The 27,152-nt window shown below is 39.7% G+C and overlaps 1 protein-coding gene across 2 annotated transcripts in view; it reads left to right on the plus strand.

Annotated features, from left to right (window-relative positions):
* The window catches only part of efcab7 (EF-hand calcium binding domain 7), a 92,927-nt gene that overhangs the window by 53,911 nt on the left and 11,864 nt on the right, over positions 1-27,152 (plus strand). For both annotated transcript variants that reach the window (XM_072574041.1, XM_072574042.1), the window contains exons 7-10: positions 3,169-3,310; positions 7,790-7,899; positions 11,929-12,083; positions 12,646-12,779. In XM_072574041.1, coding sequence (XP_072430142.1) covers positions 3,169-3,310; positions 7,790-7,899; positions 11,929-12,083; positions 12,646-12,779 — 541 coding nt within the window. The remainder of the gene's footprint in view (positions 1-3,168; positions 3,311-7,789; positions 7,900-11,928; positions 12,084-12,645; positions 12,780-27,152) is intronic.

The following is a 27,152-nucleotide window of genomic DNA, read 5'->3' on the forward strand; positions in this document are numbered from 1 at the left end:
TTCCTCATTTAGACTTTTTGGTGGCTGTCCGAGGCTTTTGTGCATTCCATAGCATTATTCCTAAACCTTGGAATGTGCCAGTCATGGACAGCTCTTTTCACAGGACTATTAAGAAATTTTGGGCAGACCAAAAAACATCTCTTGTCGAATTGATCATCCTCCAGCAGCTGATGATATTTGTCTTTGTGCACATCCATGGGCTAGTCTGTCGAGTTCAGAATCCTGCATTACAGACTTGCTCAAAATAAAATCCACTGAATTTCATTCTTAACTGCCTTACAAAAGGACATGGTCAACAGTTTCTTGTTCAGTGTGTTGCCTCAAAGAGAGCATATAGTCTATCAAATTCAGTATCAGTGAATCAGATCTCCAATACAGTGTCACACATTGCAGACATTTAGATTCAATTCTATGTTTATCATCTCATGTTGAATTCTCTATCTCAGTCACACTGCCTCAAGAAACTGTTGTGAGAAAGCCAGACAAACACAGTACATAATTTCAAAGTGTTATGGGTTGAGGCAAGGAGATGATCCATGACCTTTCGTGGTGTATGGCATAAAACCTGAAACAAAACAGAATATTACGGACTGAAGCTTAGCAGCAGTCAGCTGTGGTTTTCGTTTGGTAAATGTGGGGGAAAAAGATCTGCCACTCTGCTCACCCATAGCATGACTACATAAAAAATCAGAAGTTGGCCTGCAAAACACAGAAATCGAGCCTGCCAACACATACAGAAACTACCCAGAGTGCCTCAGTCTTGGCCAACAGGCCAACATGGAAACCAGACGTGGCCAAGCCAGCCCCAGACCAGAGAATACACTTCCTAAAACAGCTTTCACTATCGGCTCCCAGCCCACATCAGTACTGCAGTCCCAACACCCTAAGGGCAGGCTCCCTTCCCATTGAAACCAATGCTGCAAAAACAAACAGGCAGACCGAGAGGCCCAGTAGACTTCACTCGCAGGAGGAACACAGTGAACACACCTGAATGCCAGGAGAAGGGACATTTACACATATTCGTGCAGATGGGAAATACAATGAAGAATCCTCTAGAGGACACACCCACTCACAGAGATGACTGGAACCTCCTGTGTCAATTACAAATGAATTCCTACTGCCGGATGCTTGATTTACTTCCATTCAGTTTATTCTTGTTTTAATCTCTTTATAGTTTTCACCAGTGTACTGTAACTGCTTTGCAATTATCACTTTTGTGTTGCACCCCTATAAAGCATGCTTCCATCTTCTGTTCTGGGAAGAGCATTCTGGCCATTTGTGCAGAGGATCAGTTCTGTGTTAACCTGGTCAATTTCTCTTCTGCGATATTGCTTTATTAATTAAACTGCTTGTCAATTTCACCGCGATCTCTCGTTTGTGAGCTCAATTTCTCCAACAGTGAGTAACATGGTTGATTTCTGTCTGTAAGCCTTATGGATTTTCTTGTGCTGTCTTCTCAAATGGTGTATAGTTAATTATACACGATGCTGTTATGGCACCCTAGTTGGAAGGCAGAATACTAGCTATAGTTAATTTTTTTAGCACTGAACATGTCGGATATAGGGTAATTGGTCCATTTCTTTGCTGATGGGGACCTTGTTGGATGGGGATGTGCATGATTGCTGCTCATTGAACATGTATTGATAAGATTATATAGAGAAAAACTGCAGAAAGCAGCAACCCGTAAGAACTTGGAGGTATTTGTGCAATAAAACATGGAAAGCTGGCACATAGGTATAACAGATAATCTGGAAGGCTTGTTTGAAGAGGGTTGGAATATGGGGATAGGGAAGTCTTGGTACTGTTGTAGGAAATGCTGGTGTGATCACATCTGGAGTAAAGTGAGTGGTTTTGGTCCCCTTATTTAAGGAAAGATATAGTTTCATTGGAGGGAGTTCGCAAAATATTTACTAGGATGATCTCTGGTATGGATGGATTGTCTAATGAGCAAATGCTAAACAGGTTGGGACTCTACTCACTGGAGTTGAGAAGAAAGAGATGTGAACTTATTGAAACGTATAGGGTTCTTAAGGAGTTTTACTAGGTACATGCTGAGAGGATGTTTCCCTTGTTGGTGGGTGGAGAACCAGAGGCATAGTCTTAAATTAGAGGGGTGCCAATTTAAGACTGAGATGAGGAGGAATTTCTTCACTCTGCGGAGTGAGTGTCTTTGGAACTTCTTGCCAAAAGAGACCTTGGGTACATTTAAGGCTGAGATGGATAGATTCTTGATTAATAGGGGAATTAAGGGTTACGGGGGAAAAAAACAAGGAAGTGAATGTGAGGAATGTCAGATTGACTATGATCTTGTTGAACGGTGGAACAGGCTCAAGGAGCCGAATTGCCTATTCCTGTTCCTATTTCTTATGGTTATGAATGATAGAGGCCCAGAGGAGCAAGCAGAGACCTGGAGTCACCATTTTATAGCTGTGACTCGAATGTCTGGAATTGTCACCATCTTTTTCTATCTGTCAGGTGGGAAAATGAGAAACTGCCTATAAGTGAGGCAAAATGATGTAATGATAGGATGTCAGTGCACGATAATAGTCTTCTCAGCTTAGCTGTTCAACGCTTGGTTGGAAAGTACCACTTTGCTCTAGGCAGGGAAACCCTCCAATGCTGATCTCACATGATTCTCCCAACTTTCTCACCAATACCCACATTCTTCAGAAGATTCTACTCTTATATATTTTCAAAATGAAGAAAAAGTCTCAGTTCCACAAAACAGTTTGCCTTAAATTAAATTATTTTCTCACTATGTCCCCCTTTGTTGCGTTTTGTGTCCAAGTATCTGTAAATTTATAATCTGCAGGTTGAGAATAAATTTCAAGTGTGAGAGCATTTGATTTGTTGTATCCCTGAGATTTGAAAAAAACATGTATACTTACTGGGAAGTTGGCATTTTCATTGCCTTGGAGGTGTTTTTTGTAAAATTACAGAACTTGGACAGAGGATCTCGATATGTATGTTAAGTATAGAAATTTATAAGATTATTCAATGTACTGAATTATTGATCCTACAGATGACTAACAATTCCACGTTTCCCTTTTGTGCCTCAATATATCCAAAAGAAAAATGACAATTTGTTGACTATTTGTGCTTATGAATGAGCATTAATTGATAAACAAATCCAGTGTCTTTGTTCCATTTTTATTCTTTCCCTTCTAGAACTGGCAACACACTTGGTCAAAGGGATGCTTTTTCCTGGAGGAAGATGGTGGAATTGTCAGTCATCGGTATAGACTGGAATTACATCAAACAACAAATGTTTGCCTTACCATCAGACCATTAAACCTCAGCGAAAGTGAAGGTATAGTCTGCCAACTATTCTGCAACACTTTAACACTATGGTTAGACATTTTTAATACTGCAAACAATCCAAGCTAATGCTTATATGGCACCTTGTCAGCATGAAAAGAGGGCAATTTGCATCATGAGATACAGCATCGTAGAACAGTATGCCTTCTCAGAACAAAAATTTCCTAACCAACATGTTACATATGTTCAAATCTGAAATGAAAACATAAAATGCTGAAAATTCTGAGGCAGCATTTGTGGAGAGAAGCAAAATCACTGCTTCAGGTCAACAGCCTTTCATCATTGACATGAAGCATTAACTCTTCGCAGATGCTGCCAGAGCTGCTGAATATTTCAAAGCCATCCTAAGTACAATCAAGACTTTTGCCATAAATAACATGGAAGACCAAAACAATCTAAACTGGCTATAAGCAGATAGATCACCGTGGACAGGCGGATTCGGATTTTTGCAGTCAGGCTGACTATGGAAGCCTTTAAAAATTGCAAGTGGGGCCTGATTTTTGGTTTCCTGCCTCTATTTTTGTCCCCAGGAATTTTCAGAGATCAAATATAATGACCCTACAATTTGCAATGCTGACCTGGATGTTTCCATTGTGGGGATAAGCACCTTATACCCTGCCACAGAATTTTCTTTCAACTAGGCCAGAGGTGGGGAACCGTTTCATGTTGGAAGGCTGCATTATGTTAGTTGTAATCTAATAAGATCGCATCCAAGAAACTTCAATTATATATTCTTCAAAATTCACATTATTTTGTAAAAATCTAACTAGAGTCGCATTATAACTAAATCATGAGCATAGCGGGTGTCAAAATAGCCCTTATGACTTACCAAATTTTTAATTGTGGCGGTCAGTCTGTGAGGGTTATTTTTTGAATTTTCTTTTACTCTCTGGTGTTTTAAATACATTCATTTTAAGATTAAAATAAAAATAATAAAGGACGAAAAAAGCATATTAATAAAAAATAAAAGACTTGTATTTGGAAATGGATATGGATTCTGGAAATGTTCCCACTTCCTGTCTCATTAGTGAAAATTTAGTCTATCGTGTTTAGTCAAGATTTAGACTATAGAATTACAGTAGGTTTTAGGACTGATTCAGGAAGTTGCTGTTTACTTAAAGAGTCGTGTGGAATCTTATGTGAATAAACTTGCAGACACAGTACTGGTGGCAGAAGTTCAAATTACAATCATTTAAGTAATAATTGAATATTGCAAAGCGGAGATGTTGGGATTCCTCTGGGTGGATGAATTAAGACAAATTGTGAAATAACTCCACAAAGGATGGTATCCTGTCACCAAGTCACCCTTTATTTACACGTGTACAATACATGGACTCGGACCAGTTAGCTCAGTCAGTCCCCAGAGTGAGGATAATTCTTGATACTCCTTTTTTAAAATTTTATTAAATAATAGTTTACAAGACAATTAACATTAACAGCTGTATACAGAGAAACATCAATTTACAAGGAAAAGGAGCGACAAAGCCAATCCCCAAACCCTACTGTTCAAGCAGTTTTCAGGGAAATGAGGACAAACCTCAAATCCCAAGACTCCTGTTTATTTCTGTCAGCCAGGACTCTGTGATTGGCCCAAGTTAACAATCCCAATCGGGGAACTCATACTCAACGAAATCCACCTGGCCAACCTTATTCTAATCACTACAGATTGAATAGTATTCCCCAGATCTAAGTATTTTGTGTTTATACATCACCCAGCAACACACAGGCTGATATTGTTTGTGCTGTCCTTGCAATTCCAGTTACATTCAACTTGATAACGAAAAGTAAACTTGGAGACGCTACATCTTGAAAGTTTTGTGTTTCTCTTTTTAACTTTCTCATCTACTCATCTCACTGAAATACCTCCTGTTTTTTTGCTTCTTGCCTCTTTTAAAGAGCCTAATGTCAGAATGGGAAGAATCAGTTCAGTTCATGTGGTTTATGAACATCACGTTATATTAGTGTTCAGACTTCACACAGGTCATTTTCTTCTGCCGTAGTAATGGCTGAGTTATTTTAGCTTATCATCTTGATGTCTGGAATTGAAAATACCAGGTTGATTTATGCTTCTGATTATTATCCAATGACTCCTAAAGGAAAGTGTACCTATGTATAAAGACAGAAATGTGTTCACCATACGCTAGGGGTAGCAAAATTCTAAATACTTTCATATACGTGTTTATCATTTTTATAAGCTGAAAATGTATTGCTGGAAAAGCGCAGCAGGTCAGACAGCATCCAAGGAGCAGGAGGATCAACGTTTCGGGCATGAGCCCTTCTTCAGGAATGAGGAAAGTGTGCCAAGCAGGCTAAGATAAAAGGTAGGGAGGACGGACATGGGGAAGGGGCGTTGGAAATGCGATAGGTGGCAGGAGGTTAAGGTGAGGGTGATAGGCCAGAGTGGGGCTGGGGGCGGAGAGGTCAGGAAGAAGATTGCATGTTAGGAAGGTGGTGCTGAGTTGGAGGGTTGAGACTGAGATAAGGTGGGGGGAGGGGAAATGAGGAAACTGGAAAAGTCTGAGTTCATCCCTTGTGGTTGGAGGGTTCCTAGGTGGAAGATGAGGTGCTCTTCCTCTAGCCGTTGTGTTGCTATGGTCTGGCAATGGAGGAGTCCAAGGACCTGTATGTCCTTGGTGGAGTGGGAGGGGGAGTTGAAGTGTTGAGCCACAGGGTGGTTGGGTTAGGTTGGTTGGTCCGGGTGTCCCAGCGGTGTTCTCTGAAACGTTCCGCAAGTAGGCGGCCTGTCTCCCCAATATAGAGGAGGCCACATCGGCTGCAGCGGATGCAGTAAATGATGTGTGTGGAGGTGCAGGTGAATTTGTGGCAGATATGGAAGTATCCCTTGGGGCATTGGAGGGAAGTAAGGGGGGCGGTGTGGGCGCAAGTTTTGCATTTCTTGCGGTTGCAGGGGAAGGTGCCGGGAGTGGAGGTTGGGTTGGTGGGGGGTGTGGACCTGACGAGGGAGTCACGGAGGGAGTGGTCTTTTCGGAATGCTGATCGGGGAGGGAAGGGAAATATATCCCTGGTGGTGCGGTCCGTTTGGAAGTGGCGGAAATGACAATGGATGATACAGTGTATATGGAGGTTGGTAGGGTGGTGGGTGGGGTTCTGTCCTCGTGGCGATTGGAGGGATGGGTCTCAAGGGCGGAGGAGCGGGAAGTGGAGGAGATGCGGTGGAGAGCATCGTCAACCATGTCTGGGGGGAAATTGCGGTCTTTGAAGAAAGCGGCCATCTGGGTTCTTCGGTATTGGAACTGGTCCTCCTGGGAGAAGATGCGGTGGAGACACAGGAATTGGGAATATGGGATGGCGTTTTTACAGGGTGCAGGGTGGGAGGAGGTGTAGTCTAGCTAGCTGTGGGAGTCAGTCGGTTTATAGTAAATGTCTGTGTTGATTCGGTCGCCCGAGATAGAAATGGAGTGGTCTAGGAAGGGGAGGGAGGAGTCTGAGACGGTCCAGGTAAATTTGAGGTCGGGGTGGAAGGTGTTAGTAAAGTGGATGAACTGTTCAACCTCCTCGTGGGAGCACAAGGTAGCGCCGATACAGCCATTGATGTAGCGGAGGAAAAGGTGGGGGGGTGGTATCATTTTTATAAACCTTGTATACAGGACATATCTTCCCTCTTGCTACAAATCAGGCTAGGTTGTGATGCCCCATCTAGTTCAACAGCTATAGACATTCATGTCCTGGGTTTGAAGAATGGCTATTTAAGTGAAGAAGAATGCTAATCTCTTGCAGAATGGCGCAGCCTCTGAAAAGGAAACACAATTATGAACTTCTAACTACTTAAAAAAATTGGTAACCACAGCTTCAGTGCCTTCACAGTATTACATTGACTATATGTTTTATCCTTATTGCATTTTACTAGTCTAGATGGAAAATGCATGAAATTAATGTATATGTATTATTTAAAAGCCTAAAGCAGTGCAGAGCAATACATTTTGTTACCTTTAAAAATGTAGAGTTTTTAATACATATTTTACTAATCCTAAGGAAGTTCCCTTCTGTTTGACAGGTGCAACCTCACAAATCTTTATAATGGCAGCACATCAATCACCCAGTTCAATCATTCACAATATGAGAAATGTGCATTCTGTAGTTTCATATCTTTTTTATGAATTTAGCCTGATATGGCTGCAGAATTTCAGACAGACTATTTATGATGTGAAATGGAAGCAGACTAATTTTGTCTCATAATTCCCCTGTAAAGTATGTTTAAATGATTCCCCAACCATTTTGAGCACCCTATTCATTTTTAAATGTTTTATTCAACATGCTGTAATCTTTGATTATTTGAATTCTAAACAACTTCTCTACAATGCTATATATCTTTATCAGTTGTAATGTGACACACTTGCAACACAAAATTTCACTAAAAGGAAAAAAGACTTTTTTCAACAATATACCTTTTTGTTGGACATATAGCAGTATTTTAGTCACAGTAACATTACATTTTGTTTCATATGCTCAGAAAAGCAATCCTCCTGGATGAATGTGGATACCTCATTATTTGTTTTGAGGAACAATGGTGATTCGGAAGTTCTGGAAGTTGTATGTGTCACAGAATTACGAGAAAAAGAGGTCAGAACTGCCAACTCAGAAATCAAAATTCCAAATGTGATCTTGTTGGCCAGTCACTTGTCTTGACTAATTCATTGATATGCAGAGAGATTAATAACTCCAGATTTGTTTTTCATCACGCATGAAATCAAAATCACGAAGGAAACTGTGCTTCAGCTGGACTTGCTTTGCTTCCTCTGTCCACGAATATTCTGTTTCCTTGTTGGGTCATAGTTTCCTTTCATCCTCTGGGACTGGCTGTGGTTATTAGTGGGCCTTTTTATAATGGATGTAGTTGGTGTTGCAAAAGCCAAGCCTAATTTTTTTCTCTCTTTGGGTGCTTAGATACATCTTCAGTGAGGCTCAATACATCCCAGATACTTATGAGTTAGGAGCATAAATAGGCCATTTGGCACTTCATCCAACCCACCCATTCAATAAGATCATGGCTGATATGTTTGTATTTTGAATTCCATGTTCTCATCTATCATGACAAACTTTTATTCCCTTGCCTAATAAGAATCTGTTTTTGTCTTAAAAATATTCACTGATCCTTTTTTTTGAGGCAAAGATTTTGAAGAATGCACAATCCTCTGAGAGAAAAATACCCATCTCATTTCTGTTTTAAAAGGGTGGCCCTAACTTTAAAACCATGCTGCCTTGTTTCTAGACTCATCCACAAGAGTAAGCAACCTTTCCAAATCCACATTTATCAAGACTGTTCAGGATCTTAGGTGCTCCAATCAAGTCACCCCTCACTGTTCTAAACTCCAGTGAAAACAAGCCCAATCTGTCTCAATTTTCTTCATAAAACAATCTGCTCTTTTTGTTATCAATCTAAGAAACCTTCATGAACTGTCTATAATGCACTTCATCCTTCCCTAAATGAAGTGACCCACAGTCTTTGAGATGTGGTTTCATTGATGTCTATATAGCAGAAGTACGTCGTTATTCTTTTTTTCTGTTCAGTTCCTTTTATTTAAAAGATAGTATTCTTGGCCTTCTTAATTTACTTCCTGGCTGAATTAATAAGTTTAGCATAATTTTGGTCATTTTATTACAAATGACATATTAAACTTTTCATAATGTGCACTTGTTGGATTAACCAGTTGAGACACTCAACACTATAATTTAACCTGTGACCATTGACAATTTAGTACATGCAAACATAGAGATTTGGAGCAAGAGTAGGCCACTTGAGGCTTGCTCCCTGTTCAATAGGTTGTGGCTGATCTGATTGCTCCACATTCCTGCCACCCCCAATAACTTTACAACCACTTGAAAATACACAAAGTCTCTGCTTCAACCAGTTTTTAAAGAAGAGAGTTTCAAACTTTCATGACCCTCTCGTACAAAATAATTTCTCTGTATCTCTGTTTAAATAGGTGACCCCTTATTTTTAAAGAATGGCCCCTAGCTCTGGATTCTCCAAACAGGAAATATCTTTTTCTATGTCCAACTTGTGAAGACCACTCAGGCTTTTATCTGTTTCAATCAAGTCCCCTTCTAAATTCCAAGGGATACACACCTGGTCTTTCCAAACTTTTCTCAAAGGATAGGCTGCCCATTCCAAATATTAGTCTAGTGAACCTTCTCTGAATTGCTTCCAACACATTTACATTCTTCTTTAAATAATGAAACCCAATATTGTACACAGTACTACAGTCAGGTCTCATGCCCTCTGTAACTGAACCATAACCTTCTGAATATTTTAATTTAATTCCCTCTGCAATAAACAATAGCATTCTATTTCCTACTTCCTGTACCTGCATACTAACCTTCTGCGATTCATGCATTAGGGGACCCAACTTCTTGCATCTCAGAGTTCTACAATCTCTCACCGTTAAGTGGACAATGTCATATTTTCCCATCTGATACACCATTTGTCAGATCTTTGCCACTCACTTAACTATCTATATCACATGTAGCTTCTTTATGGCCCCTTTCTCACGTATTTTTGTGTCATTGGCAAATTTAGCAACCATACCTTTTGGTTACTTCATTCAAATCATTTAGAAAAATTGGAAAAGGGTGAGGCTGCAGCACTGATCCTTGTGGCACAATGACCATTACATCTTGTCAACTAAAACAAAGACCCCTTTATGTCTATGCTTTCCTGTTAGCTGGCCAATCTTCTATTTATGTCAATATATTATCCTCAAATCATGCATGATTAGTTTCCTCAGTAACCTTTGATATGAAGTTTGGAGAATTAGTATGAACGCATCAACTATCTCATTATCTACTACTTTTAAGACTCTCCAATGAAGTCCATCAATTCAAATCCCTCATGGACTTGTCAGCCTGTAGCTTTTACAATTTGTTCAGTACCATTTCCCTGGTGATTGTAATTTCATTGAGTTCATCAATTCCTTCCACTTCTTGATTTACAGCAATTTCTGGGATGTTCCTTGTAAAATCTTGTGAAGACTGATGCAAAATACCAGTTTAATTCAACATATCCTAATTTAATTCTGCAGACACGTTTCCTGTAGACCCAAGGAATTTGTCCTTTTTTTAAAAATTTGTCTTTTTAAAATATTCATATAAACTCTTACTATTTGTTTTATATTTCTAGCCAGTTTTCTCTTGAAGTCTAATTTTCCCTGCTTATTCTTTGCTGTTTTTAAAATTCTGTTCAATTTTCTAACCTGCCAAAAAACTTTATGCAATTCTACTTTTATTCTATAGGTTTGGTAGTAATTTTATCTTTTTAGCAAGTTATGTATGATGTATGTGAATTTTTAAACTGTCAAAATCTCTGTTGAGCTTAGGGTCAACATTGGTCCCAAGTGACCGGAATCTGGAATTAAGGATCTAATGGTGACAATGAATCCATTGCCAATTTTTGGAAAAATCCATCTGGTTAACTAATGTCATCTAGGGAAGGAAACTAACGTATATATGACACCAGACCCATAGCAACATGGTTGACTATTAACTGCCCTGTAAGCAATTGGGGATGGGCAATAAATGCTGGCCAAGCCCTAATCCCATGAATGAATGAAAACAAAACCAGTGTAAAACCAGTATTATATTTTAGGAATATTTGTGTGCACACTAATCCAAAACCAACACAACTGATCAAACTGAAAAAGTCATTAATTAAGTCAACCCTAAGAAAAAGAACATCATATCTGATATTTATCATTGATCAGAAAATTTCTAACATCCTGATTCAGAGAATCGTAAATTTGGAAACTACATGGGAGCAAAGCAGTTTTGCACTAGTATTTGAAATAACAATAGAATATATTGAAATTCACTGCATGTCAATCATTATTTGGGATAGTGTACTGATGTAATCTCCTTTCAAATAATGTGATCTACTATTCCCTTTCCAATCATCAATCACTGTGGATTTCTAATACTTCATTTCTTTTTAATTGTCTGCTATTTTATTTGATGGCTTTGTGATGCTTTACCAAATAAGTAATTCAATTTGTTTCTGGCACAATATGTCTGTCTCATATTTCACAAACCTTGCATTCAATTTGCCATAATATCAAATGTATATTATCATTCTTAATCAAAAATATGGTGCCACAAAAGATTTATAACTATGTTTAGGATCACAAACCCACTAAAGTATATGGAATTTTACATTTACGATTTATTAAGAGCCTTTTAAACTTAATCCAATTATCCATTTTTCCTGTGCTTTATACATGTTGCAGACTTCTTTTTTATAAAAGCTGTGACTGTAATTTTTGTTTTGAGTTCATCTGGACTGGGTTTCAAGGAAGCAGAGATTTTATTTAACCTCCTTTCTATCTGAAGTTTAAGAGTTCAAGTAACATTTCTTGGCCAATTGTTTTCTGAGACATTTTTAAAATTATAATATTCAATAATGATTAGTCAGCCTAAAATAGTTTAGTGTTGTCTGACTGTATTTTGTGCATTGTAAAGACTTTATTGGTATAGGAAAAGATAGAAAACAAAAGGTCACCTCTGGCATAAAATCTGATATAAATTTGTGTATGAATTTGGGGCTAGCAGGTCAGAACAATGAAGAAAATATTTTAACATCTGCTAACTTTGATACAACAGAAGTTTGGGTGGAAAGGAGAACTTCGTTCTGGAGTTTATCACCTTCTCCCATTTACCACTGGCTGCAGACTAAGAAAAAGGAGAAAATCAAAGACACGTGAAGCTAAGCTGGTCCACAGAGAAGATGGCAACCTAGCACTCACCAAGGAATTCAGGTCGGTTTTATTTTTAAATGGGTCTGATCTTGTGGCAGAGAAACTTCCATATTAATATTCGTGTTGGACAAGTCCATCTATAGCACTTGGATGGGCAAATGAGGAAATGCCCAAGAATGCAGAACTAATGGAAGGATAGCAGGATGAGGACAAGAGTTCAAATTTTCAAACTACGTTCAGAAAGAAGTAACCAATAGTGTGATAAAAGTTTTAAACATTGAGAAAGAATTGTAGTTTTATGTGTATTTGTGTATAAATATGCAAATCAGTGTGTAATGCTGTAATAATGTTTGGTATTCTTAGCATGTCTCAGACATGGCACTGCAGTTCTCTTGGCCTGTTGCAGAAGACCGATAACATACCTGCACAATACCTTGTTGCTTCTGATTAACCATGGGCATATGACAACAACAGCAACTTTTACTTTAACAGTATCATCTAATGGCACATTTTGCTAACATGTTCCATTTTTTACTCAAAAAGAATGAGATAGTAGCTTGTTTCTTTTCTGTATTCTGATAATACAACCTGTCCATTCTGAAATGTCTTTTCATTTTAATAGAGCTGCTCTGTCAGACATCTTTGAAATCATCGATTTAGATGGCAATGGCCTACTGAGCTTTGACGAATATAATTTCTTTGAGTTGAGGACCAGTGGAGAGAAATGTGACAGAGAAGCCTGGGTTGTGTGCCAAGGTGAGATGAAAAATTTTATTCAGGCTCTAGAAATTCTCATGTTTTCGCCTTCTAATCGTCATCACACATTATTATTGATGATTCACCTGAACGAGTTATTCAGTGACTAAGGGTTTCAATACAGGGCTTAGAAGTTTAAATCTAGGAAATTACAAGTAAAAGGGAACTTCTGCAAGACAATTTCACTTTAAGGATAGTAGAATTTTGAAAAATGTTTCCAAGAAAAGATTGTTGAAGCTGACAGTTTAAGCGATTAAAAAGGTTTGATTTTGAATGCGGAAGGAATTGAGAAATATGTGCACCGTGAGAAGGAGAAGATAATTCTCAGAGAGTTGGGTTTGTGGGAGTCAAAATTCTCTTTCTGTTCTCCTAAAGATTATTGTGTTTTGCGTTTATTGCAACTCTTCCAGATAAGCTAGATGGTGGGCATGTTTTGGAAACGCATTAAAACTGTTCTTCACAAGAAAGTATGAGTATTAAATGCCTGAAGTTAAATGTTGTTCATAAGGTCCAAGCATATTATTTTCTAGTCAGAGTTCTATTCCATCCCACACACCATTAACTCCAACTCCACTGATTACTTATTCCCCACATATATATAAAATGTATTTATACACCCAATCAGATTCTCACCTAGTTATCCCTTCATTCATATATAACCATCTCCTGTAACCAAATTCAATTTGTTCTTAGGCAACCCTGGCAGGCCTTGCTAGATAATGACAAACTCATCTTTTTATGTTTTACTATATGTGTACCATAATAACTAATAACAAACAAAAGACATAAATTGACAGTATAACTTATTCCTGTTTTTTGATTGTATATTACACCTCCAAACATTTTTTTTCCAGAATTTCAAATAGTTACTCAGACCATACTCCTTCCTTGATAAAGCCATCAGACAGCTGACTGCTGCTGTAAATCCACTTCAGTTTGGAGATTTCTCCATTTTCCAGCTTATGTTTCAAAACTGCAAAATCAATCCTTAATGTTTTGTTATTCATACAGGTATATTGCTGCTGACCCCCTTTTTAGAATTTTTCCAACATTTTCAGTAAGAAATTGCCATATTTACTACCTCAATAGGAGTGAGTGTTTCTGCCACAAATATCCTTTTGCTACTTTTCTGATCTGCTTAGAGTCCTAAGCTAAAGGGCAATATTTGCCTCCCTCTCCCAAAAAATATATGAACCCTTCTGCACTTGAGAAAACATCTCAGAGATTTTTGCACAAGAAACATTACACTAAAAACATTAAGTTTCATATTCCCAGCATCTCCCAGTGATGGGAATTTCAAATCACAATGTTCCATTTAATTTTTTATCAATGTTCTGTTCACCTGAATAATATTTTCCACCTTTGGATTTTTCATAGCTATACTCAACTGTAAAACCTCAAAGCGGGCATCTGGCCTTGTTCGTATACCTAGCAAGTACGCCCACCCAATTAGACTTCACAGTTCTCTGTTTCAGTTTCAGAAGCCACTGCATCTTTTCGTGAGGCCCTACTTGTCTAACAACATCAAGGTTAACAGTGAGTTTGAGAAAATTTGTAGCTGAGGTTTAGGTTCTGGATGTAGGTTTGCTCGCTGAGCTGGAAGGTTCATATTCAGACGTTTCATCACCATACTAGGTAACATCTTCAGCGAGCCTCCAGATGAAGCATTGCTGATGATTCCTGCTTTCTATTTATATGTTTGGGTTTCTTTGGGTTGGTGATGTCATTTCTTTCAAGTTCATTAGCTGCTGTTTTAGTGTGTTAGTGGGTTTGTGGGCTACCATGATGCCAAGGGGTCTGAGTAGTCTGGCAGTCATTTCCAAGATGCCTTTGATGTAGGGGAAAGTTACTAGGGTTTCTGGACGTATTTTGTCTGCTTATTTGGATTTGTTGCAGCTAATGAACTTGAAAGACTCTGTAGACACAACAAGCAAAACTAATGTCATTTACAAAATACCTTGCAAGAACTGTAACGAACACGACATTGGACAAACAGGCAAAAAACTAGCCACCAGATACACGAACATCAACTAGCCACAAAACAACATGACCCTCTCTCACTAATATTCTTACATACACTTGAGGAAGGACACCACTTCGATTGGGACAACACATCCATCCTAGGACAAGCCAAACAGAGACACACACGAGAATTCCTAGAAGCATGGCATTCCATCCGGATGTCTATCAACAAACACATTGACTTGGACCCAGTTTACCATCCCCTGAGAAAAAGAACAGGAAATGACATTGCCAACCCAAAGAAACCCAAACATATAAATAGAGAGCAGGAATCATCAGCAATGCTTCGTCTGGAGGCTCGCTGAAGATGTTACCTAGTATGGTGATGAAACGTCTGAACATGAATCTTCCAGCTCAGCGAGCAAACCTACATCCAGAACATCAAGGCTAACATTTTTGAAATAAGGTTGCTAAAACAAAGTGACACTTGATTCATTCTGCTTGATTTCCCATTCAATGTACTTAAAAACCCCAGGAGCCTGCCTTTTAGTTTTGAATTCTGTTTTAAGCCCATTTATGGCACTGTTTTCAAATTCACTACATCCACCCCACAAAAAAATCATCTACATGCACCATTGAAATGGTGACTGAAAGCTGTCCCTCCCATTGTGCCAGTCAAACATGGCAGGATGTACAGTGAACTGGAGACAAGCCAATTTTTATGAAACAGACTGATCTCTCCTTCAACGTACAAACTGACAACTGTCGTACATTGAGCCTTATAGCTGTGTAACATATGGTCGTGAGAAGTACACACCTGGTTTCTTATTGCCTTTCTTTAAGATCTGCAAATTTGCAATTCATATCAAACAATCCTGAAGAGTGCACCTGAACAGACTCATTCTCAAGCTGTACAATTATTATTTATCTATCAGCCTTTATCAATAATCTTGCCTAGGTCTCTCCATTCTTTAAGCCCCTCTTTTTTATAATTAACCACAGATTTTGGAGCCGTTCCTATACATTGAAGGGTGGCAAACGTAACCCCACTATTTCAAAAAGAGGTAGAAAGGAAAAAGCACAGATTAACAGACTTGTTAGCCTAACATCAGTAATGGGGAAAATACAGTCTATTATAAAAGAAGTGTTAACAAGGCACTTTGAAAGCAATAACAGGATTAGACATAGTCTGTGTGAGTTTATGAAAGGGAAATCATGATTAATCAATCTTTTGGAGTTTTTAATGGATGCAACTAGTAAAATAGATAAGGGAGAACCGAGGTGGAGGGCCAGTTCAAGGCCCTGGTTAAGAGGCTAGTGGGCAAAATTAAAGCACACGGAATTGGGGTAATATACTGGCATGGATTGAGAATTGGCTGAAGGACCAGAAACAGAGAGTGGGAATAAATGGGGCTTTTTCCATTTGGCAGGTGGTGACTTGTGGTGTACTGCAGGGATCAGTGCTTGAGCCTGAGCTATTCACAATAGATATGAATTGAATGGATAAGGGAACCAAGTGCAATATTTTGAAGTTTGCTGAAGGCACAAACTAGTTGTAATTATGATTTGTGAAAGGGATGCAAGGAGACTTGAAGGTGATTGAGATAAGTTGAATGTCTGGGCAAACACATGGCAGATGCTGAATAATATGGATAAATGTGAAGCTATACATTTCAGTGTGAAAAACAGAAAGGCAAATAATTATTTAAATGGCGATATGTTGGGACATGTGGATGTACAATGGGATTTGGGTGTTTTCGTACACCAGTCAATGGAAGTAAGCAGGCAGATACAGCAAGCAGTTAGGTAGGAAATGTTTGCTACGTTGCAGAAGTATTTGACTTTGGAAGTAGGGATGTCTTGCTGTATTTATACAGGGTCTTGGTGAGACTACACCAGGCGTATTATGTGTCGTTCTGGCCTCATTATCTAACAGTGAATATACTTGGTGTAGAGGGAAAGAGCGAAAGTTCATTGCTGTTAGCTTGGATTGCAGGACTATCATATGAGACGAGATTGGTTCAACTGCCTTGTTTTCACTAACACTTAGAATAATAAGAGGGGATCTGATTTGAAATGTACAGAATTCCAACAGGCTGGACAGATTAGGTATAGGGAGGATGTTTCTCAATGGGAAGTCTGGACCCAGCGGTTACAGTCTCCAGATGTGTAGTAGGCCATTTTGGACTAAAATGAGGAAACATTTCTTCGTTCACAAGGTGGTCAACCCTTAGAATTCTCTGCCACAAAAGGATGAAAAGTTTGTCACTGAATATATTGAAGAAAGAGATTAATCATTTTTTAGGTATTTAAGGCATTAAGTAGTATGGAGAGAAAGCTGAAATATGGCATTGAGATCAGCAAGGGGATCAGCCATGGCCATACTGAATGACAGAACGCTCACATGACTGCATGGCCTACTCCTGTCACTAGGATATTTGTTTCAACTGGGGGGAAGCCTTGAACCAGAGGCATAGTTACAGAAGAAGGCGATATTTATTTAAAATTTCTTCTCCCAAAGGATAGTAAATGGGTGGAATTCTCTATCCCAGAGAGGTTAGATCCACAAGTATTTAAAGAGGAGTGAGATAAATTTTTGAAATATCAGAGGCTATGACGAGCATCATTAAAGTTGAGGCTTGGCACAGATCAGCTGTGGTCTTGTTGAATGGATGCACACCCACACCCCCACCCAAACCCACCCCACACCACACCTCCCCTCCCATCAAAGATACAAGTCTTGAGTATTCTATCATACTCCTGACTTGTAACTTGTAAATGATGGGCAGGATTGTATCTTGTAGATGAGTCAGGAGCTGAGTTACACACCGCAGTATTCCTAGCATCTGACCTTCTTGTGTAGCCAACGTGTTGATATGACAAGTCAAGTGAATTTCTTGCCAGTGGTAACCCCAAGGATATTGACAGTTGGGGATTCAATGGTGGCAACACCATTGAATGTCATGGGGTAGTGGCTGGACTGTCTGTTATTGGAGATGGTCATTGCCTGGCATTTGTGGTATGCATGTTAGTTGCCACTTACCAACCCAAGTCTGGGTATTGTCCAGATCTTTTGTATTTTGACATGGACTGTTTCAGTATCTGAGGAGTCACAAATGGTGCTGAACAATCATCAGCAAGCATTTCAACGTCTGACCTTTTGATGGAGGGAAGGTCATTAATGAAGCAGCTGAAGATGTTTTGGCCTAGGACGCTACCCTGAGGAACCTCTGCAGAGATATCCTAGCGCTGAGATGACTGACCTCCAACAATCACATTCATCTTACTATGTTCCAGGTAAGACTCCAAATAAGGCGAGTTAGCTCCATCATACCCATTGATTTCAGTTTTGCAAAGGCTCCGTAATTCCACACGTAGTTGAATGCATCTTAATATCAAGGGCTGTCACTCTCACCTCACCTCTGGAAGTCAGCTCTTCTGTCCATTATAGAACCAAGGCTGTAATGAGATTAGGAGCTGAGTGGCCCGGGTAGAACCCAAGCTGGGCGTCACTGAGCAGGTTATTGCTGAACAGATACTGCTTGTTAGGACTGTTGATGACACCCTATATCACTTTACTAGTGGTGACTGGACAGGTTGGATTTGTCCTGCTTTTTGTGTGCAGCACATACCTGGGCGATTTTCTACATTATTGGGTAGATACCAGTGTTGTAACTATACTGGAAGAGCTTGGTTAGGGAGGTGGCAAGTTCTGGAGCACCAGTCCTCAGTACTAATGCTGGAATATGATCAGAACTTACAGCCTTTCCACTATCCACTGCCTCTAATCGTTTAGTGATATCACATGAAGTGAATCGAATTAGCTAAAAACTAATATCTGTGACTCTAGGCGTCACTGGAAGAGGCTGAGATGGATCATCCACTTGGCATTCTGGGTGAAGGTTGCTGTAAGTACTTCAGCTTTATCATTTGCACTGATGTGTTGAGTTATTCCATCATTGACGATGAGAATATTTGTAGCGTCTTCTTTTTCAGTGAATTGTTTAATCCTCCACCACTATTCATGACTGGATGTGGCATGATTGCAGAGCTTAGATGTGATCCATTGGTTGTTGGATTGCTTAACTCTCTCTGTCACATGCTGTTATGTTGTTTGGTATGCGTGTAGTCCTGTTTGTTAGATTCAGCAGGTTGGCACCTCACTTTTAGGTTTGCCTGGTGTTGATCCTGGCTTGCCCTCCTGCACTCTCCATTGAACTAAGGTTGATTCCCTGGCTTGAGGGTAATGGTTAAATGGGGATTATGCCGAGCCATGAGGCTGCAAATTATGCTGGAGTACAATTCTGCTATTGTTGATGACTCACAGCGCCTCATGGATGCCCAGTCTTGAGTTGCTAGATCTGATTAAAGTCTGTTCCATTTAGTATGTTGATAGCAACACAAAAAGTAATGGAGAACATTCTCACCGTGAAGGCAGGACTTAGTCTCAACAAAGACTTTTGGACAGATGCATCTGCAGGTGGAAGATTGGTAAAGATGAGGTCAAGTATATTTTTCCCTCTTCTTGGTACCCTCAATATCTGCCTCAGATCTAGCAGTTATTTCCTTTAGGACCCATCCACCTCAATCAGGAGTACTGCTGCTGAGGCTGCCTAGGTGGTAGACATTGAAGTCCCCCACCTGAGTACATTTGCGCCCTTACTGTCCGTATTGCTTCCTCCAAGTTTTGTTCAACATGGAGAGGTACTGATTCATCAGTGGAGGGAGGATGCTATGTGGTAACCAGCAAGATGTTTCCTTGCCCATTTTTAATTTCACGGGAACCAGAGTCAATTTTCATGACTCCCAGGGCAACTCCCTCCAAACTGTATATCAGTATTCCGCCTCTGCCAGATGTGTCCTGCATGATGGGACAGAACATATACAGAGAAGGTGATATGTCTGGGATATTGTCTGATATGATTCTGTGAGAATGACTGTGTCAGGCTGTTGGTTAGCTAGTCTGTGAGACAGCTCTTTCAATTTTGGCACTAGCTCCCAAATGTTAGTAAGGAGGACTTCACAGAATCGCTAGGGTTGTTTCTGCCATTGCCTTTTTCAGTCCTTAAGTCAATGCTGGGTCCATCCAGTTTCATTTCTTTGTTGAGATTTTGTAGTGATTGATACAACTAAGTGGCTTCTTACATCATTTCTGAGAGCAGTTGAGAGTCAACCACATTGCTGTGGGTCTGGAATCACATGTAGGCCAGACCAGACAAGGATGGAAGGTTTCCTTCCCCAAAAGACATCAGTGGGCAAAGTAGGTTTTTCCAACAATCGATAATGGTTTCACGGTCATCGATGGATTGTTAATTCCAGATATTTTAATTGAATTCAAATGATCCTGGCAGAATTCAAACCTGGGTGCCTAGAATGATAACTGAATTTCTGGATTAATAGTCTAGCTATAATACCTAACCCTAGCATTACAGAGACAAGTTATCACCTTGGAGTTGTGTCTGTGGTCACAAAAACTGCCTTCTGACTTTCCTCCTCCATTAACTCTGGGTGCTCTGATTCTTCCTTGTGAACTGATCTCTGAAAGAGTCTCACATTTTCTTGGAAGCTTCAGCGCTCCAGGAACAATTGACCACACTACAGCAGATGAGCAGTTTCTGGATCAACCACTCCAGAATATGCTAGGTAAAGCAGAAGTACGAGACAATTCATGACACAAGAATAATATAAGAGTGTGAGGATGAGAGTGAAACAGACTTGTCTGTGCTTTTGGAACTCAAGTCCAATTACACTGCAGTTACTTTAACAGAAAGTCTGAATTGAGTGATCTGAGCAGTACTGCAGTACCATAGATGGAGGAACCATTCATAGGTGAGCAAGTAAATATCTAATGAATACTAATGAGAAAAACTCTAACATTGGGAATGTCAGGCATCTTTTTCATTGCTGACACACCCCACCTCCCCCAACCCCACTGAAGGTGCATGGAGGTACATGTTTTCAGCCCCCTGTTTGTTAGTCAGCTTGTATACAATATATCTCAAACTAATGAATGGATTTCAGTGAAACTTGATAAACAGGTGGAATATGGCCTGAGGAAGAACTGATACGTTTTTGGGAAAGAGATGGATCTCCATCCAGATCCTGGATTTTTTTAAAAGTATTAATTATTTTTGGTTAAAAGGGAATATTGACCTTTTTTAAAGAACGTTTTCTTTGGAACATTGTTGACTATTTTATAATGTCTGCTGCTGATGGAATTTGTCTCAAAACCTGAGCAAAGTTTACAGAGCAAGTTTGAATATGGATTGGCCTGAAGCATTCTCAGTGAGTTGGAAGCTCTTCATAAAAAGATTTAATTTTTTTTCACTTTGTGAGCAAAGACCACCAACCAGGCAGGGAAAAACCTCATAGGAAGAGCTGTGTAATTTAACAATGTTGAGTCAACACAGTATGGCAGAGGTCTGTACTCTAATGAGTGCCCTCTTCACTTGTTTCCTTTGTGGTTACTACTAGAACACCCAAATGGTATAATGGCCAGATGGCGGCCTCCTTTATTGTGAGTTTTATATTGTCCTGTTTCTAGGGTGCTGAAGTAAAACTCACTACAAATTGGGAGGAACATCTTCTGGAATGGGAGGAAGAGCAGGAAAAGGACATGGTCTTCATTCAAACCATTGATATGAATGTGAGGTCTTGAAAAAGGAATTTAAGGACTTACAAACTAAGCTGAAAAGGTCTCTATAGTGATGTACGGATAGTAGTCCGGGAAACAACAGCCTGGGCAATTTGCAGAAAATTGAGCAAGTCTGTATTTGGCTGCAGAAGGAGAGAGGTCACGTTCTGTGGGAATTTAAGCAATTATAGCAGCAATAAACTGTCCCAACAGGAGGACCTGCATCTGAGTGAAAGTTTACAAATACATTCTTGAAGAGATGGTAAACTGATCAATGGGGGCTGATTTAAATTTGCATGCTGGGTGTTGTAGGATGGTAGGATTAGGGAAAGTGCAGGCTAAAGATTAGAGATTAATCAGAGAGTGGGTAAAGCTGTTGGAAGAGCAGAAAGTTCATTTGAAAGAGGGCAAACATTTTCTCACAGAGAAATGAGAAAGAAATGGATTGTGAGGCACTTCTGAAGGCTATTAGGGATGGACAACAATGCTGGTCTTGTCAGTGACTATGAAAAATTTAAAAAATAAATCTGTAAACAATACATGCTGGAGGTGAAAGATATTTAACAAAATCAATAGCAACATCCAAGAGTCATGTTCCAAAAATTTGGTGCTATTGATTTTTTTTTAAATGTAGAAAATATCTAAATTAAGACAGTTAGATACATTAAAAGCTACAGATATTAAATTGATGCAGAATTTGTTGTAATAATATGTATAAAGATGGTTGGCATGTATTTTCCCATTTTGTGTGCCAATTTCACTATTATTTCTCATTTTTCTGAGTTTCTATTTGAAATATGCCGCACTATGCACAGCAGTGAATCCAAAGCAACAATATTTATTTTGTTTGTTAATTCCTGTGGAATTTCAGTTTGGACTATCTGAGTACTTAAATCTGTTAGAAGATTGCTAACAGAGATAAATAAATATGTAAAAGGAAGAGTTTTTTTTAAGAGTTCTTCTGTTAATTCTACATCGTGTAGCAAAATGAGCTGTGGAGTTTAAGGAGGGTGCTGTACCCTGATTAATTTCAGGGAGGTTTCTCATAATTAATGGAGTAAACAGTTACCCTAGGAGGCAAATTCCCAGGATTTCAAGGATTACAGTACTTTTTTCAATTACTATTATGTAACATTGTAATGGATAATTTAGTATAAATAACATTTAATTTGATATGCATTAAATACCAAACATGCAGGCTCTGTTTTGATCAATTTGATCAAGAGAATTTTGAGTTAAATGAGTTAAGGAAAAGTCTTTGAAATCTTGAACTCTGATGTATTATGATGCCCTGAAGGGCTGTGGCAAGTTTTAAATGCATTCCAATGTTAATTTGAAAGGATAATTGTAGTTTAGTTGTGGACAAATAACATAGATCAAAACCAATAATTAGAGCATCCAAAATTCAACTTTGGGTAGCTAGATGTCTTAAGTGGAAATGAAAATGAATATCAAGTGACACAGAAAACAAAAATACAATTGTCATGTGAATTTCAATGTACTTTGATTAAAAAAAAATCCAGAGAGAGAGAGATACTTTTGAAGCAAATTTTAATCATGCAAGTAATTCTGATCTATTTGGCTCCAAATTCTCAACAGTCATTGTACTCATGCACTTTATTATCTGAGTCCTATTATTCTGCAATGTTGTGACATGTCAGTAGACAGTGGTTAAATAGATATATTCACTTATTAAGGAAATAGTATTACATATTGTAATGGATATGCTGCTGTAAATTTGACTGAAGATAAATTGCTTAAAATATTCAATAAAAGCCAAACGCGTGGTACTAAATCGCCCTGCATTTCAAACCACCAAATGCTGGAGATGAAAGGCAGGAAAAACAAAAAAAATTGCAGACAGTTCAGATAGTTACAAAATAATGATTTTAACTATTCCATGACTGAGAATGAAAGTAATGTATGTGTCTGGGCTACTAATTCAGAGATCCTGGGAAAGCTCTGGGCAAATGAGTTTGAATCCGATCTGAAATTAAGTTGGTCTAATGGTGACCATGAAACCACTGTTAATTGTCATAGAAACCCATCTGGTTCACTCTCTGTAGAGTAGGAAACCTGCCATCCTCACCTGGTCTGACCTGTATATGACACCAGATCTGCAAGGGACCCCAAACAACAGCGAGGACACACATAGCACTTGTGTTGCAAATTCTCCTTCTTAACATTTTGAGACTGATATCAAAGTTGAGAGAACTCTCCAGCACACTGGCCAAAGCAATAGTCTGGCATATTTATACATATGGAATCACACCATGTCCTAGACTTCACCATCAGCATTTCTTAGTATGCCTTGTTCCATCAGTAAGACAGAATCACGAGCTGTGGCACATTGTTATACCGGGATGGAGTTGTCCTGGGAATCCTCAACCTCTATTCTGAACTCCATGAAGTCTCATGGCATCAAGCTAAACCAGACAAGGAAACCTCCTGCTAATTGCCATATTATGTTCCTGTAAATTCCGACCACTTCACCTCGGTTCATGAATCAGAGCTCCACCATGTTAAACTTCATTTGGAGAAAAGATCGATAGTAGCAAGGGCACAGAATGTACACTGGTGCCTTCGCCCCCCCCCCCACCACCCCCCACCCCAAACAATGTCCATTGTTTAGCCTCTCTCATTAGCATCATGACTGAACGAGATGGCCAACTCCTAAAGGACATAGCTGCCAGACTGGATCTACGACAGATAGTTAGAGAACCAAGAAGAAGCAAATGCATTTGACCACCTCCTCAGTAAACTACCTGTGCATGACAGTATCACTATGAGTTACCACCTCACTCGTTTTGGAAATGAAATCCCATCACCACATTGAAGCTACCTTCCATTGTGTTGCAGTACCCCCATGCTTAATCATACGGATTCAGAGCAGATCAAGCAATTTAAGAGTGCAATGTGAGGTGCTGTGGGCCGTCAGCAGAAGAATTGTATTTAACCGCTGTTTGTAATCTTATGGCCCAGCATATCCCCGACGCTATCATTACCACCAAACCCAGAGGATCGACTGTGATTCAATGAAGAATGCAGGAAGACATATCAGGAGCTGCACCACATGTGCCTTTCAATGAGATATCAACCTGGTAAAGTGACAATACCAGGACTACTTGCATGATAGGGAGTGTAAGCAGCATGCAATAAACAAGGCTAGGTGATCAACAACCAACAGGTCAGATCAGTGTTCCAGTCCTGCCACGGCCAGTTAAAGATGATGGACAGTTAAAGAATTCACTGGAGGAGAAGACACCACAAATATCACCATTTTCAGTAATGAGCACATCCAGCAAAAGACAAGGAGGAAGCATTTTGCAGGCATTTTTAGACAAAGATGCTGAGTGGACAGTCCTTCTTAGCCTTCCTCAGAGATGCCCAGTATCACACATGTCAGCCTTCATTCAATTTGATTTGCTCCACTTGATATCAAGAAATGGCTGAAGTCACTGAAAAGACTATGGGCCCTGACAACATTCGGCAATAATACTGAAGCATTGTACTCCAAAACAGCATTCCCTCTAAATTTATTTCCAGCTGCTTAGGCCTCTGAGATCTATGCATGGCAGCGACTTCCAGATCAGTGAGGCCATTGCCGATTGTCAGGAAAAATCCCAACAGCTTCACTAATATCCTTTAGGGAAGGAAATCTGCCATCCTTCCAGATCTGGCCCACATGTTACTCCAGACCCACAGCAATGTGATTGACTCTTAACTGCCCTCTAGGCATTTAGGGAAGAGTAATAAAAATGCCAGTGATGCCCACATTCCATGAATGAATAAAAAACTGGAAGTAATGCCATGATTGACTTGCCAAAGCCACCAATGGAAAGCCATGCTGCATGTGCGTGCACTGTGCAGCCTGGAGGGAACACTGCAGCAGAACCAACATTGCCCCGAGCCAAACTGTTCCAGTAACACTACAACACAGGCATCTATCTGGCAAAGTGGAAAATTGCTCCGGTATTTTCTGTCTTCAAAAAGCAGGACAAATTCAACCCTCCAATTATCACCCCATCGCTCTACTCTCAATCACCATTAAATGATGGACAGGGCAGGAACTAAGCAATAACTTCATTGATGTTCAGTCTAGGCTCCACTAGGTCTACAGAGTCCCTGGCCTCTTTACAGCCTTGGTCCAAGTAAGGTCAAAAGAACTGAACTCCAGGGAAGGTGTGGGTGAGAACTCTTGACAATGTTTGACTGAGTATAGCATCAAGAGGTCCTGGCTAAATGGAGTTACTAGAAATAGAGGAAAAAAAAATCTACTTTAATCGAAATCCTAAATAGCATAAAGGAAGATAGTTTGTGATTGTTCAGTGTCTATCATCTTAACTCCAGGACATCCTTGCAAGAGTTCCTCAGGATAGTGCACTTCCTTCAGTTGCTTATCAATGACCTTCATCCATTATAAGGTCAGAAGTAGGGATGTTCACTGATGATTGCATAATGTTCAGCATGATTTGCAATTCCTCAAATACTAAAGCAGTCTAGTTTATGTGTACGAAAACCTGGATAACCATCAGGCTTGGGCTGATAAGTGATAAGTAACATTTGCAAATCGCAAGTACCAGCCAATGACTTTTCTGATAACAGAAAATCTAATCATTGCACTTAGCAATCAATAGCATTACTGCAGCTGAATCTTCTACTATTAAAATCCTGGGGTTACCTGTGACCAGAAGCTGAACTGGACCAGCCATATAAATACTCTGGCTATGAGCAGGGCAGAGGTTGGAAATTCCACAATAATTCTTCTTTTGACTTCCGAAAACCTGTCCATCAACCAGGCACAAGTCGAGAGTGTGATGCAATGCTCCCCACTTGCCTGGATGAGTGCAGCTGTAACAACTGCCAGAGGAAGTGATAGAGGCTGGTACAATTGTAACATTTAAAAGACATTTGGATGGGTATATGAATAGAAAGGGTTTGGAGGGATATGGGCCAGGTGCTGGCAGGTGGGACTAGATTGGGTTGGGATATCTGGTCGGCATGGACGGGTTGGACCGAAGGGTCTGTTTCATGCTGTACACTTCTGTGACTCAGTGACCATCCAGGATGAAGCAACTTGATTGTTTCACCAGCGACTACTTTCAACATTTATTCCCACCACCTGTGATACAGGGCAGCAGTGCATACCATGTACAAAATGTGTTGGAAAAGCTCACCAAGGGTCTTTCAAGAGCATCTTCTAAATCCACAACCTCTACCAGCTTGACATGGGAGCATCACCATTTACATATTCCTCTCCAAGCCACATATGTCCAGACTTGGAACTATATCATCTTTCCTCCATTGTCGCTGGGTCAAAATCCTGAAACTCCTTTCCCTAAATGTGCTGGATCCCAGTACCTGAAGGGCTGCCATAGTTTAGAAGAAAGCAACTTGCTACCACTTCTACAATGGCAGTTAGGAATGGGCAGTAAATACTGATGCAGTTAACTATAACACACACAAATGAATAAAGCCAATAAGGTAATTAAAGTGGAAAACACTTTATGTTATTGGTCTAGCTTTCCATGTCATTATTGGATTTAATGGAGGGCAATGTATTTGGAGGAACTTTTCCTTCACCGGTATGGGAGCTCATTTATGTTGTTATGGTTCTGTTCGCCGAGCTGGGAATTTGTATTGCAGACATTTCGTCCCCTGTCTAGGTGACATCCTCAGTGCTTGGGAGCCTCCTGTGAAGCGCTTCTGTGATCTTTCCTCCGGCATTTGTAGTGGTTTGAACTGCCGCTTCCAGTTGTCAGTTCCAGCTGTCCGCT

Source organism: Chiloscyllium punctatum, chromosome 7 (assembly GCF_047496795.1).
Source record: "Chiloscyllium punctatum isolate Juve2018m chromosome 7, sChiPun1.3, whole genome shotgun sequence".
Taxonomy (NCBI): Eukaryota; Metazoa; Chordata; class Chondrichthyes; order Orectolobiformes; family Hemiscylliidae; genus Chiloscyllium; species Chiloscyllium punctatum.